The sequence below is a fragment of the Protopterus annectens genome, chromosome 15.part0 (assembly GCF_019279795.1).
Source record: "Protopterus annectens isolate FY-2018-M chromosome 15.part0, PAN1.0, whole genome shotgun sequence".
NCBI classification, from domain to species: Eukaryota; Metazoa; Chordata; order Ceratodontiformes; family Protopteridae; genus Protopterus; species Protopterus annectens.
Window position 1 is genome coordinate 227,567,255 of NC_056749.1, and position 16,631 is coordinate 227,583,885.

The 16,631-nt window shown below is 37.7% G+C and overlaps 1 protein-coding gene across 1 annotated transcript in view; it reads left to right on the forward strand.

The window, feature by feature from the left end:
- Window positions 1–16,631, forward strand: part of ATP7A (ATPase copper transporting alpha) — a 2,674,176-nt gene that overhangs the window by 488,866 nt on the left and 2,168,679 nt on the right. Inside the window, exon 4 of the mRNA XM_044057744.1 lies at window positions 307–1,065. Coding sequence (XP_043913679.1) covers window positions 307–1,065 — 759 coding nt within the window. The remainder of the gene's footprint in view (window positions 1–306; window positions 1,066–16,631) is intronic.

Sequence of the window (16,631 nt, forward strand, 5' to 3'; positions counted from 1 at the left end):
TGCAGCACAGAACTGTTAAATAGCACTGAGACAGAGCAAGTGCAGAATAAAAATACTTGATACTAGTAGATACATGTATTGAACATGGTGGCTACATGTATTGTTTTACACTGTTTATAAAGATATGGACAAAAGAAGCAAATAGAAATGTCTTATTAAAAGTTTTATTGTAAGACTTAAAGGGTCTGACATCCCTTTTTTAATTTGTTAGTGCCTTCACATTGGGACTTTGCTTTTATGTAAAGTTTACTTGTACTCTCACTTAACAGTGATTTATGTTTTTTCCTTTTTCTGTTTTGTCTGTAGTTTCCTTGGATACCAAAGAAGCTGTTATTGTATATCAACCCCTCCTTATTACACCCCTTGAAATACAGGAACAGATTGAAAGTGCTGGTTTTAAAACCTCCATCAAAGCTAAACCTAAGGGACTCAAGTTAGGACCTATTGATGTTGAAAGATTACTCAGTAGTCAAGCCAAAAGCTCATCTGGGAAGTCAGATGCAAATTCTTTGTCTAACATTACTGAATCAACTGTTACTATTGGAGTGGAAGGGATGCATTGTAATTCTTGTGTGGTTAACATCGAAAACAGCATTTCTGAACTTCCAGCGGTGTACACAATCGATGTTTCATTGAAAAACAAATCGGCAACTATAAATTACAACCCAAAGTTAATCAACCCAGAAGCCTTAAAGACAGCAATTGAAGCACTGCCGCCTGGAAAGTTTAAAGTAAATCTTACTTATCCTGAGCACTTTGAAAGCTTGTCCTCCTGTGTTACTCAGAAATCATCATCATCTCCTTTACAACGAACACCAGTAAGCAGTAAAAATCAGCCTCTGACAGGAGTAACTGAGGTAACTATTAAAGGGATGACATGCAATTCCTGTGTGCAGTCAATTGAAGGAATGATTTCTCAAAAAAAAGGAGTAATAACTATAAATGTGTCTCTACAAAATGAGAACGGGACTATAGAATATGACCCATTACTTACTAACCCTGAGGTTCTAAGGTCAGCGATAGAGGATATGGGATTTGATGCCTTCTTGTCTAGTAACTCAACTGGTAATATATTTTCTTTTTTACTTTTTTTCTTTTGCTTGTTCATTAATTACATGTTTTCATCTCAGACTTGCTCTTTTGTTTATTACTATAGAATAATGGAAGCGAACCGTTACAGGTCCTAGAGGGTTATATGTGTATACATAGATTCCAAAACTATGTTTGCAATTGAGTAGAAGGTATGTGTGTTTTGTGAGAGGAGACAAATACTTTTCTTCGCTTCTATGAGATTTTAACAGTGCCTAAGCAGAGCACTTTCTGTGTGTGTGCGTTATATATTGTATATATATATATATATATATATATATATATATATATATATATGAGTCTACTTCATACATTTGATCGACATTCATTTGGTCGACAGCTCATTTGATCGACAACCAGTATTCAAGGCAAAAACTTGGGATTTGCCTCCTCCCCAATGTTGTGCGACCCTGGAGTTGGTATATATAGTTAGGAGGGGTGTGGGTTCACAGCCCCCCACCTATTTTCTTTAAAATGTGTAGTTTTGTTGTATTTTCATGTTTTAAACGGAAATAGGTGGGTGGCTGTGCCCCCCACACACCCCCAACCATATATACCAACTCCAGGGTCGCACAACATTGGGGAGGGGGGCAAATCCCTGTTAAATGCCTTGAATACTGGTTGTCGATCAAATGAGCTGTCGACCAAATGAATGTCGATCAAATGGTCTGTCGATCTTATGAAGTAGACCCATACATATATATATATATATATATATACACACACACACACACACACACACACACACACACACACACACACACACACACACACACACACACACAGATATGTGGGCGTGTGAGATTACATCTCCTATGGGTAATTATTGTAGAATTCCAGAATTCTGTTTTGTGTGTGTCCTAGAAGGCTTTTCTACCCAGTTGGTGCAATTTTTCTTCTTGTATTTTTACATTTTATCCCAGTTGTTTCAGTATTTTTTCTGCAAATAAGACAGATTTGTTCTTAACTAAGTATTCATTTGTGTGCAAGTACTTAAGGCTTAGCAGTCATGCTTTGGAAACTGAACACGATTCTTCTGTTTTTTATTTAAGTTACATTTTGGCCTTTAATCATGTTACCTAAACATAAAACTGTGTCTCTGTGTATATGTGTGACAATTGATTTTATTTTACATGTGTTTTTATCAGGGTAGTACACTTATCACAGCTGACCAGTTGCAGGTACTGCCTAGGTGAAATAATTCACAAAGGTAAAAAAAAGTGTAACAGAGAAGCACTAAGTTGTACATACCCCCCCCCCAAAAAAAAAAAAACAGAATGCAAAGTAATATTAAACAAAACTTGTACAGTAGCAGTTAATCTATGCAGCAACAGTTATGAGATAAATGTACATTATACCTGAGTATATTTTAGGTTTACATAACAGTGGAAATGCTGTGGTGTAATGAGTCAGGACAGGGGGTAGATGGGGGAGGTGAAGTTAAAAGATGTAAGTAGTCAAAAGAGAGTAAGGCTAGAGGTTGAGAATCACTTAGGTGATGTCGCTTGATGTGTTTCAAGTGCAGTCTGATGTAGTAATTTTTAAGTCAGGGCTGATGGTACTGAAGGAGGTTTAGAGTTCCTTTAGATGAGAGAGAGAGAGTGTGTGAGTGTGTGTGTGTGTGTTGGGGTGATTTGCATACTTTAGGAACAAGGGTTGAGGAGTGTTTAGTGAGTTTAGCCTGGTTTTTGGGGTTTGGAGTGGGGATCGAGAGAGGTATTGGATGTTGTAGAGTGTGTGTTTGGTGTACAGTTTGTCAGTTGGTTGTGGGAATAAGTTTATTTATTTATTTATTTACATTTGTTGACCGGGAGTGTCCGACTGGACGTAGGTCCATTTTCAGCGGAGGCCCAGGGAGAAAAGCTCCATAGTTAAAATAAACAGACAGTAGTTACATTGGACTACATAGCAATTAATTTGATTAACATGGCTATTAATTACAAAACATATTTACAGATGAAGAACATAGTACATCAGTAGACAACTAGAATCTTTATCTGCGAAGTACATAACAGACATTAACAAATGTTACAATAAGAAGTTCCTGCTGTATAATACGTACTAGGCTTATGAGCATCTGAGCTTGCTATAATCAAGGTAGTTAGTGGGGTAGAAAGAAAGGTAGTAGTTGGATGGGGTGGGTGATATTAGAGTGGGAGCTGCAAGGGCATAGCCAGCACGTATTTAGGTGTGCTTTTAGTAAAGTTTTGAAGTGGGTGCATGATGGTACGGAGGTAATTGTGGGTGGAAGGGAGTTCCATAAGTTGGCTATGGCACAAGAGAATAGTGCTTCACCAGCAGAGTTATTGGCTTTAGTGATCTGCAAGTGATTTTTGTTGCTGGATCTTAGTGGTCTGGTGGTGCGATAGGGTTGGAGTAGATTTTGGAGGGATGGGACATTTAGTGGATGGTTTACTAGTTTGTGGACGAGTGAGAGTTGATACCATTGAAGGAGGTGAGGAAGTTCAACCCAGCCCAGTTCAGCAAGTGAGAGACAGTGGTGACTACGGTAGGATGCCCCTGTGGTGAATTTGGCGATTTTGTTGTAGCAGGTCTCTAGCTGTTTAGATCGCATTGCCTTAGGTTGGTATATATTGGAGAGGCATAAAGTAGAGTGGAGATAAGGTGGGAATTTGCTATTGAAATCTTTGCTGCTTTGGTGAGAAGTTGCTTATTTCTGCATAATGCTCCTAGTTTTTTGTGGACTTTTTTTATGGTCATGGATATGTGAATGTCAAATTTTAGTTTATTGTCTATTTCTACTCCTAGCAGTTTGGTCTGTTCAGTTGGGTATATAGTGGTGGTGTCTTTTGCTGTGATGTTAAAGTGAGAGTTGTTTTGAGTATGTTTGGTGGGTTGGATGATGAGTAGTTTAGTTTTGTTTGGGTTGAGTATTAATTGGGCATTGGATAACCAAGTTTCAACAGAGGAAAAGGCTTCCTGTGTGACTTTTTGCAGTTTGGGTAGGGACTGGGCTGAGCAGATGATGGTTGAGTCATCTACATATTGTATGAGTGTGCCATGTTTGGTGGCTAGATTATTGGTGAAAACAGAGAAGAGTAGGGGTCCAAGGATGGATCCTTGGAGAACCCCTATGGAGACAGGTAGTTGGGGAGATATGTCATTCTGCCATACAACAGATTGTTGGCGGTCAGACAGGTAACACTGAAACCAGTTGGTGACTGATTGAGAGAAGTTAGGCAGGAGATGTCTGAAGATGCGATAGCACAGTAGCAAGAAGCCATTTGTCTTTTTTGAGAGAAAGAGGCAATGGTCCTCATGAGAGGGTGAGTTTGTGATGGAGCAACATATTTTGTTTTTGAGAATCTGTTGTTTATTTTATATATATATATATATATATATATATATATATATATATATATATATATATATATATAAAATGCACACAAACGAAACCAAGAATCACCAATAACTGCCAAAATAAGTCAAATTATAAACTCTAAGGCAAATCGAGGAGCAGGAGTCAAAAAGTAAAATATATAATCCAAAAAGATTTTAATGTACAAATGGTGAGCGCTTTCACAAATAAAATTGCTTCATCAGACCAAATTCAGACGATGTCATATCCTTTTATACCCATTAAAATTCAAATGAATCAATCATTCATATGCATCACCTTTAAAGCTAAAGTGTACTAAAAATATATGTATATGCAATATGTAATATATACAAATATTAGAACATATATAAAACATATAAAATGTACAATATGTCATATAGAATATATCTTACAGAATATAAAAATATTACAATATAAAAACATATTAAACATTTAATACATCTATACTTATTAACTAAGTTGCCTGCCTTTCAATTTGGCTGTAAAAGCTATATGGTCTGATGGCTATCCCCATTTTCTATAGTATGCTTAGCTAATACACTATATGTATGTATGTCCTCGCCTGTAAAAATAAGCATGGTCCCTAATGCGTTCATTTGGACTTCATGAGTAACCCTTCTAACTGCTCGGTCAATGAATATTTAATAACTGAAGTTGACTTCCTCTCCAAAACATACAAAGATCATCAACAAACCTTCTGTATAATACCAAACATTGCTACGCTAAGGGATGTGAAATCAAATTATGTGTCTCCAATTCCGCCATCACCATGTTGGCATAGCTGTTGGCACAAGGAGTGCCCATAGCTACGCCCAACAACTGGTGATAATAGCTCCCACTGAATAGGAGTACACTGGGTGGCCATGGTAGTGCAGCGGTTATCATTGCTGCCTCACAGCAAGAGGTTCTCCGGTTTGATCCTCGACTGGCGTGCCTTTTGTGCGGAGTCTGCATGTCCTCCCTGTGGTCAGGTGGGTTTCCTCCGGGTGCTCCAGTTTCCTCCCACATCCCAAAGACATGCTGTAGGTGGATTGGACACTCTAAATTGGCCCTAGGTGTGAGTGTGTGCGTTTGTGTGCCTTCTGTGGAAGATTGGGCGCTCGGCTAGCAACTCGACACTGTAAAACTCCACTGCCAATCATGAGCGGACAGGTGATCCGCTGTGGTGACCCCTAACCGGGAAACCCCAAAAGAAGAAGAATTGGAGTACACTCCTTGTGCCAATAGCTACTCCAACATGGTGATGGCGGGATGGGAGAGACATAATTTGATTTCACATCCCTTAGCGCAGCAATGTTTGGTATTGTACAGAAGGTTTGTTGATGATCTTTGTATGTTTTGGAGAGGAAGTCAACCTGAGTTATTAATATTCGTTGACCATATGAATCATAGTTGTGATTTTTTAAAATTTACTGGTGAATATTCTGCTACTGAAATACATTTTTTGGATATTTTGATTAGTATTGATGGAGAGGGATGCTTACTTACTGATAGATATGTGAAAGGTTGTTATCGCCCCTCTTCTCTGCATAGGACTTGTATGCACCCACCACACATTTTTACCAATATTGTAAAGGGACAAGCTATGTGCTGTTCTTGGTTAACTGATTGGGACAGCCATCTACGTAAAGAGCTTGACAATATTAGTTCTGATTTTGTTAGTAGGGGCTATGATGAACGAGTAGTTAGTAGAGTTACTCATGAAGCCCAAATGATGAGAAATGGGAGGGCTAAGCCATATTTTTCGGAAGCTTTTAGATCCACCTATGCTCCTAATACGACATTGAATAAGACACCTTTTGTTTTTTCTTAGACCAGCGATAATGTGATGATAAGGAATATCTTGCAGCATAATTGGAAAATATTACGTACTGATGAACAAATTATTCAAGTGATGGAGGATAAACCCTGTATTACCTTCAAGAACACTAGGAATTTGAAACAGAGGTTTTGTTACCCTAAGGGTACTAGACAAGAAATGAGAATTGATATAGGAGTTGGAACAACTAGATGTGGCGGCTGTAACTTTTGTACTTTCATACAAGAATGTACTGAATTTAGGCATCCAGACACTGGTAGAGTGTATAGGTTTGATGCCAGTGCTGAGTGTAATAGTAAGAACCTCGTGTACTTGGCCCAGTGCATAGTTTGTTCTTCATTCTGTATTGGAAAGACGAATAGACGTCTTCGTGAACGCATTAGGGACCATACTTATTGTTAGAGGCGAGGACATACATATAGTGCATTAGCTAAGCATACTATAGAAAATGAGGATAGCCATCAGTTTAGATTTAGGGCGTTAGAGCTTGTATATGAAGATGAAAGGTTGGGAGATGTTTCTAATAAAACAGAAACTAGAGTGCTTACTTGAATTGTTAGGTTAAGAGCCCATTTGGGTAGAGGGCTCAATGACCATATAGCTATTACAGCCAAATTGAGAGGCAGGAAGCTTGGGAAATAAGTATAGATGTATTAAATGTTTAATAAGTTTTTATATTGTTATATTTTGTAAGATATATTCTGTATGACATATTGTACATTTTATATGTATTATATATGTTCTAATATTTGTATATCTTATATATTGCATATACATATATTTTTAGTACACTTTAGCTTTAAAGGTGATGCATATGAATGATTGGTTCATTTGAATTTTAATGGGTATAAAAGGATATGCCATCATTGTTTGAATTTGGTGTGATGAAGCAATTTTATGTGTGAAAGTGCTCACCATTTGTACATTAAAATCTTTTTGGATTATATAATTTGCTTTTTGACTGCTGCTCCTCGACTTGCCTTAGAGTTTATAATTTATATATATATATATATATATATATATATATATATATATATGTGTGTGTGTGTGTGTAAGGATTCCCTTTGGAATCTTGAAATACTGCAATGTCGAATTTCAGTATTTCAAAACCAAATTGTCAGATTTGCAGTTGCTCAAAACTGCAGAATATCGAACCCATGATACTGATGGGCGCGTTAGGTAAGTGTAATGTTTTTTAAGGGTTTTTGGGAGGGTTTTTGTGCATGTGAATGTGTTGGGGAGTGTTAGGTGTGGTATATGGTAGGTAGGTAAGAGTGCGAGTGTGTCAGTGTTGAGAGTGGTGGTGTTTGTATGTATGTGGTATGTGTTTGTGCAAGGGCAGTGTAGAATGTGTGGTGGTGCGTTTTCTGTCTTTTGGTGTTTAGTGCGGCCTCGGAGTTAGTATATGTAAGTAGTGGGTGGGGGGGGGGCACAGGGAGGCTTGCCTCCTGCTTATAGGAAGGGTAGGTGTGTGTGTGTTTGTTTTATGTTCGTGTGTGTCGTTTTGCTTTGTTGTAGTGTCGGGAGATAGGTGTATTTGTGTTTATACATGTGGTGTAGTGTTTTGTTGATGTTCGCGGTTTTGAATTTCTCAGTTTTGGTTTGGTTTTGTGAGTTTTGGCTTTATAGTCTCAAGATACTGAAATTCGATATTTCAGTATTTCGAGATTATAAAGTGAATTCATATATATATATATATATATATATATATATATATGTGTGTGTGTGTGTATATGGGTCTACTTGAGAAGAATGAAAACCTACTTACCAGAGTTTCTAAACACCGAGACGACTTCGCTGAAACTACTGTTTAACGAACACTCAGAACACTGGAAGTTACTGTGGAATAAGAACCACTTGACCCCCATGGTGAACTTTGCCCCTTTCCCCACTGTAGTGCAATCTTAGAGTTGGTATATTTAGTTAGGGGGAGGGAGCTTTGGTGTGTATTTTTTTTGTAAGGATGAACTAGTGGTTAGTTTCCCTGAGTTTATCGGTATTCCAAGTGTTTGTTAAACTGTGGTTTTGGCAAAGTCATCTTGGTGTTTACAGATTTGGGTAAGTGGGTTTTCGTTCTTTTGAAGTAGACCCTTTGATATATATATATATATATATATATATATATATATATATATATATATATCTATATATCTATATCTATATACACTTCTCCTTTATAATCTCGAAATACTGAAATCTCGAATTTCAGTATCTGAACCATATAAAAAGCGAACAAAATAAAAGCGAAGCGTGTGAATCTGAATATCTCGAATCCGCTCTTATGCATTTACTCTACATTACGTGAAGTGTTTGGCTGGGATGGTGTCCAGAAATAAAGGTGAGTGAGTGTATGTGAGTGTTTTTGTAAGTTGTACGTGTGGGTTACGGTAGGGAGGTGGAAGTATGACTGTGAGTGTTGGATGTTTTGGTGTTTGTGTGTGTGTGTGTGCACGCGCGAGGGACTGTAGAATGTATGGGTGTAGTTTTTTTTTCTGTTGGTGCGATATCGGAGTTGGTATAAATAAGTAGGGGATCTGGGGGCACAACCTCCCACATGGGAGGTGCAGGGGGGCTTGCCCCCTGCTTACATGTAGTGTAGGGTTGTTTAGTTTGTGTGGTTTGGGTAGAATGGTGTTTGTGTTGTGTCGTATATGATGTATGTATGTTCGTGATTGTTTGTTTCGTGCTTTTGGGTTTTGGGATTGTGAGTCATTCGCCTTTATAGTTTAGAGATACTGAAATTCGAGATTTCAGTAGTTTGAGATTATAAAGGGTGAACCATATATATATATATATATATATATATATATATTATATGTGTGTGTGTACACGCACACACACGATGCATATTTATTTGATGATGTACACTGATCTCAATTTGCAGGCACAACCCGGGTGAATAAGATCCAGAAGAAATGAACAAAACATATTTACAGATACAAGGTTACGCTAAAAAACTTACATATTCACAGATGCAAGACAATGCTACAGCATTTAGTTCAAGAAGCAGTTTACAGTTCCAAAACATAGATGGAAAAATTGAATTATGCTTAGCAGAGCTCTGTGGATAAGATGTAATCATAATGACAGAGATGGCTTATGCTACAGGGATAGCATCATATCATTTATATAGGGAGGTTTAGAAGAAAATGAGGTAAGAGAAGAGTTGCTTGAGTTAACAGAGATAGACATGTTAAGATTAATGAAAGAAGTAGACTGCTGAAGGTCAATAAAACCTAAAAAGTTAGAAATTTAATAAAAGAAATGAACACAGTAATTAGGACTATCCGTAGAGATCCATGTGATATAACAGAAGTAAACAGAATGTATTATTGTGCAGCTAAATTAATAACAGATAAAATTTTACAACAAGAACACAGGGTAGTAAGGGAAAGAAAGGGGAGAAATTGAATACCATCATGCAAGTATCGAATAGAGAGAACTATAAAGCAATTAAGACACAAAGTGTCACTGTTAGAGGAATATAGAAGAGGGAACAGATCAACAAAAATACTCGTGATAAAAGCAGTGCGCCATATTATAACTGATCAGGATCTCTCATGCACTGTTGTAAATAATAAACTAAAAATTTCAGCACATGCAGAAAAACCTAGAAGATACACAGGTAAATATAAAGGAAAAGTACAAAATAAGCAATTTATTGATGACCTCAAAAAGTTCTGTAGAGAATTGGGAAACAAGGTAAAAGGAATTGAAAGACCACCCAAAAAAAGAAGAAATAGATGCATTTGGAGAAGTTGCTAAATGGATAATAGTAAATAAAAGAATAAGAAGTTTAAAGATACAGGATATGAAATGGGAAGAAGTAACAGCCATAGAGATTGAAACAAGTTGAAGAAAAGCCTCTAATTGGAAAACCCCAGGCCCAGATGTAGTACCCAACTTCTGGTTAAAGGTATTAACATCATTGCATGAAGATTTAGCCATGAGTAAGAACTATTTACACGCGTACCCTGAACAGACACTAAAAGCAGGAAAAACTGTGCTCTTACTTAAGAGTGCATGTGCAAGCTACCCTAAAAATTATAGACCAGTAACTTGCCTTCCAACAACGTGTAAACTATACACCGGAATTGATGCCACAACAGAGTTTATAGTCATTTAGAAGAAAATTCATTCATGGCAGTAGAACAAAAGGGTAATAAAAGAAAGTCATATGGAACAATGGCTCATCTGTTGCTAAATCAAGTCATAATGAAGACCTGTAAAAAAGGGGGAAAATCTAAGTTATAGCATGGATTGACTACAGAAATGCTTTTGGTAGTATTCCACATTCATGGATAAAAGAGTGGTTAAAATGCGTAAGATGCACCCTGCACTGATTGATTATATTACAGTGACAAAGAAACAGTGGTAGACCACTTTGCAGTTAAGCTGTAATAAAGGACAAATTATTATTCCAGGGATAAAAATTCAAAGGGGGATATTCTAGGGTCTAATCAACAGATTAGGCCATGGCTATAATTTGGCTGCTAGAAAACAAAGTGTAAAGACTTCTCTTCTTGTCTTTGTCAATGATTTAAAACTGTATAGCTCATCAGATGAGGAACTGAAAGCACAACTGCAAGTAGTCATTTGGTTTTGTTAAACAGAATTGGAAACCTCATTGCTGGTTTTGACATCCTAATGACAGAAGGATTCTATACTGAAAGGCATAATAATTTGTCAAGACTGTCACACTGGGTATTGTGCAAACATTATGGTACTGAAGTGGCTAAAAATCACTGGAAACATGAACCAGAAAGCATCATAGAAAATGATGAAGTCTACATCACATGGGATCACCCATTACCAACAGTTCAAAAGATAGATGCAAGAAAACCAGATGACATGAAAAGAAGACAAAACATAGCATTGATCACTGAAATCACTACACCCAGTGACTACGGTGTTTTGTGTACAGAGAGACACAAAGTCATAAAATATCAGGATTTTCATGCAGAAACGAGAGCCATGTAGAAGAAAGATACCCAGACATTTCCAATAGTAGTAGGAGCAACGGGTGTTATAAAAAAGAATCTACAATTGTATTTATATATGTTACCATTACATGTAACCCTGTATGAATTGCAGGAGGAGTCATTACTGGGCACAGATTGTGTTGCAGATGCTGCGAAGAGCACTTTTGGCTGACATCAAAGATTGAAAAAATGCTAATTTCATGAACTTTAATCGTACTTTGACTTAGGAATAGTGTCCATTCCCGTCATGGTATAAGAAACCCCAAAGACTTGGAGAAATTAAAAAAGAGAGGTATGCAGACATTCGAAGAGGTGAGTGTGAATAGTTGCAGGAAAGGATTTCATGGGAAGAAGACAGAGGAATGGTAATAGAGCCATGCAGAGGGATGAATGAGCACCATTAAATGAGGGGATGACCAAATGAGATAAGGAAGAATAAAACAGAGATAAAGAAGTGTAAGAGTGCTGCAGGATTCATGTAATGTGACCTTTATGAAAGCAGCTGCACCTTGTTTGGTGTTCCTTGAGTTGAGTACTTTTGGATATTTATGATTGCTAGAGGAATGGAGTCACATAATTTAGATGCTAGGGTGGAGATTGCATGGGGAGTGCAATGAAGTTTAGTTTTTGGATTTAGAGTTGGTTGAAATTGAGAGATACCCCTGAGATTATATGTGGGAGTTTTGGTTAAGACTTTGAGTGGGGGGAGAATATTTCTCCAGAGAAAGAACTTTGTGAATTAGTGATCCTAGTAGGAGGTTGGCTGTCAAATGCATTGGAGCCATTTGATTTTGGTCAGAGTTAGACAGTGGCATTCTTTAATGGGAGAAACAGTAGTGAACCTGCAGATTTGATTGGAGATGGTTTGGAAGATGGTAGCATTTTTCTTTGAAGCTGCAACTATTATAGGTAGTCTATGTTTGAGTTAAGAGTATTCTTTTGCCTATGGCAGCCTTGGTTGGCCTGGACAGAAAAGGTGATAGTTTGTTTGCCCAGAAGAGTAATGTGTTGATTATTTAAGAGTCATGTACATAACACAAGAGGAAGGTTATAAATTAAAGTGGATGATGATGAAGTAAGGAAAGATTAATATTTTGGATGTAGATCCTTAAGGACCATACAGAACATTATATTCATACAGTAACAGAAAGTATTCTAATAACTAAGCCAACCCAAGAATGGATAACGGTTATTTTACTGATAGAGAGGACTCCAAGTATGAGTACAGAATATAGGCAATAGGGAACTGAAATTTACCTGAAAAAAATGAACATAGTTACCAGTGTATTGGGAGCAGATAATAAGGGAGGTAAATTGAATAGATTTGGATGAAGCCTAGTAGAAGTTCGGACTGTAGGTTAGAGACTGCTTTCCTTTCCAGGGACTGATAACATGATATAGGCAAGATCGACAAGAGAGAGTGGAAAGACAATTTACAATAGAATGGAAAGACATCTGTGTTCCCAAATATGCAGCAAAGTCCAGAAGGTGTACGATTTTTGCTTGGAAGTGTTTGTCTATATACTTTTATACCCCTACCACACTTCAGTGAATTTTTCTTCAAGTAGGTAGCAAAAGCTGGAGGTGTGATGGGAAAGAGAGAGGTAATGGGGAATGTGTTTTGGGACTGTATCAGGTTGGCAGAATTTAAAAATTCTCTAGTGTTTTGTCAGAAATGTTGGGGGAGCAAATAGTTGTAACTAAGGAAATGTTTATTTTGAGCTGGGACAGAGTCTGAATTGCCTACACACATGGTAAAGCTGTACTAAGTTTAATGCTACAGACTACCAAAAAGCAAATAATAGAAAATGGAATCCAAAATATAAATCAACTGTTATTGAAATACTGAATGTTTTAATGGTGGTAAAAGAACCAGAGGTGGGATCTATAGAAAAAGGAAATAGCAAATCACGTTACAAGAAAATGGAATTTGTGGAAACAATGCATGCAGAATGATGTTCGGAAAGAGGAGGAGTGAGGTTTAAGAGGAAGGCTGGAATGGAGCAATTTGTGTAATGTTAGAGCAGATGACAGTTGCTAAAAATGAAATATGAAAAAAATGATAAGGGGTGTTGATGCTGGGTCAGAACCGATTTGAAATGCCTTTGAATTTTCTTCATGTGGAAGGAAAGCAAAACATTTTATAGTGGTTTGTTTTGTTTTCTGTTCATTTATGTATGTCCATGTCACTGCTTAGTTGTGATTTAATAAAGATGTTTATAAAAAAGTCTTTTATTCTGTTTTACATGATAGTGTTTCTGGGATGTCTCCTAGCTACATCCCCCAAGATGGCTTTTCTTCCTCAGTCAAAGTGGAATCTTATAAGGAACAATTTCTGATTCTAGTTTTTAATTTGTTATATTATGATACTAATGCTTGTATGATTTTTTTGTTGGATTTGTATAACTTTAAGGAGGGGTATGTTTTCATTAATGAGCTACTTTGAAATTTTTATAAAAGGAAGCAACTTTGCCGTAATATGGGAGATGAGCAGCTTGGATTCAGATCAGGATGCAGCACAACTGGCCTGATGATTTTCAGCGAGACATATAGCTGTGAAGAAGCTAGAGAACAGGAAAGAGTCCACCTGGGCAATCCTAGACTTGGAGAAAGTATATGACAAGGCCACAAGAAAGCTGATTTGGGTAGTCCTGGGGTGGTTTGACATCCCAGAAACATTGGTAGAATTAATGAAAGTTATGTGCAAGGACCGAAATAACTTAAGTACTAACAGTGTTTGGCCTCACTGAGTGGTTCCCTGTGAGATTGGATGTGCATCAAGGTTCTGCTCTAAGCCTACGGCTGTTCATACTGGTGATGGACTACAGTAGCAGATGGGTTGGTGGTGGGGGGACAGATCAACAAAGTTGCTGTATGCAGACAATGTGGCATTACAGGCAGACTCTGAGCAAGAACTTGAACAAAGGATAGGGGAATGGGACACAAAACTGAAGGCATGTGGGATGAAACTGAGTACAGATAAGACAGGTGGGGGAAATCAGAAGAAGCACAAAATTGAGATAGTAGGGAAAATACTGGAAGAGGTTAACAGCTTCAGGTGTCTGGGAAGGATGGTTGAGGAGAAGAGAAGTCTGAATGAGGAGTTCAAAGCTATAATGTGAGGGGGCTGCAGCCAACTGGCACAGTGTGTCAGGTGTAGTATATGACAGAAGAATACCAAAGAAGCCAAAAAGTAAGGTGTACAAAACCTCTGTGTGACCACTACTACTGTATATTACAGAAACGTGGGCAGTAAAGGCCGAGCAGTCAAGGTAGCTAAGGGCGATGGTGGTAGGATCCACACTGTGAGTCAGATGAAAAAATGAGGACATAAGAGCAGAAACCAAAATTGCTTCAATTGCAGAAAAATCAAAGAGAACAGATTACAGTGGTTTGGGCACTTGTGCAAAAATGCAGAAGACAATCTAGTGTAGACAGTTTGAAACAGACAGAAAGAGGGCAAGAGGAAAGAAAGGCATCCAGCAAAGAGTTGGATGGATTGAGTGAGATAAGACCTGTGACAGTCAGGTGTGAATGTCGAAGAAGATAGGAGAGTGGCACTGAATAGAGAGAGATGGCGACAGTTGTTATGACACCCCAACCTAATTTAGAAAATGGGAAATAGAGGGTTGATGATGATGATGTGGTAACTTTACTTACGCAACTGTACATTCTGCAATGTTCATATCACATGTCCTGTGCTTTCAGCTTTAATTCTTTCAACCTCACAATATCAACCCTCTCACTATTTTTAAAGAGCCTTCTCCATCTTAAGACTATATTTTACCTCTACATTCCATGTAGAAAAACAAATCTGTCCAAAGTCATCCCTCCTCCTACCTTTCTGGACCCCTGCTACACTTCCACAGCCAGACTCAAAGAGTCCTTAAGAAGGGTTAAACAGACCACCTGCCCTCCATGGCAGTGAATATTCTTTGTCACCACAAGCCACCCTTACAACTACAAAAGGATCTAACAGCTCATTCAACACCTACCATGGTGACTACCACATAACCCCTCCCCACCCTATCAAACCTACCAGTCCCCTCATTTGTTACCCCCCCCCATTCTCTTACCCCTAATAGCTTTACTTTCGGTTATTTCCCTTGTCATACCATAAGAGACTGCAAGGGAGCAGGCGCTCCCACATACTGCACACACAGTAATTTCCACAATGGAAGAGGCAGCCAGTAGGAGTCTCCTGTACAGCTTGTACAGTTAGCTTATAGAGGAGTATAATATGCTGACTTGGCTGCCCCTACCTACTTTGTACACTTCAGTAAAAGATGTAATACCGGTCAGATAACCCTCTTAACCTCATCCACATCTAAAAATCATGCACTCCACAGAATCTGTCCATTAATTACAATATCCAACCCTATTGTGAATAACCAACTACTAAAGTGCTGATGCTGTGTGCACCCCCCTCCCAATTGCCAACAATACAATGTTTATCAGTAGATCCCCAACAGGTACAGTATATAGTACAGAGACGTATGGTACCAACATATCTCACACCTGTACTGTAAACTGCTAATGTCAAATACCTAACTGACCCTCTTAGAAAAACTGTGATAGCCTTCTTATACCTCCTCAGAACAAATTCACAAAAAAATTTCTGCAAAAGAAGGTCCCCTATAAATCAAACATTTCAGTCTGAAAGATAATTTTTAGTAATGCACAGCTATGACATTTTTCTCTTTCCAAAAAAGACTCACGGCAAGGTTCATCAAAGATACATCCATGGTTTAACCACAAAATCAACGAAGAATCAAGACAGGTTTATACTATCAAGGTAAGTGCTTTCGTACAAACCAAATGAAAGAACTTCATCAGACAGTTACAAACCATGAAAAGCCAGTATAAATAATTCAAAGAAAATGACATCACTTCCCCTAATAGCAATTTAAAGGCGTATTCTCCCCATTAACACTTCATATACATTACTATTATAATAGGTAGAATTAAGTTTCACAACCTATCATACATATTTTAGAATTACAAATACATGTACTAAACACAAAAATTATACTTAAAACATTTGTAACTATTAAAGTTATCTTTCTAAAGCTTTTAAATGTAAAATACATTTCAAAGAACACTGGTCATTAAGGCCAGGACTGGTAAAAGTATTAACTTTGAGTTGCCAATAAAGCTTCCTCTCTTCTATAAACGGAGGGGCCAGGGATCTTCTCTGATATTCTTGCTGACATTGTCAGTTATTAAGTTGTTGAAAAAATGCCCAGGGTTATCAGAGACATGTTTGGCCAAAGCATTCGTAGTATTAGCTTTCCCAATATTATATTGGTGTTCGTATACTCTCATTTTAAAATGTCTCTCTGTTTTCCCAGTATAGAACCGTAGGCAACATTGGCATAAG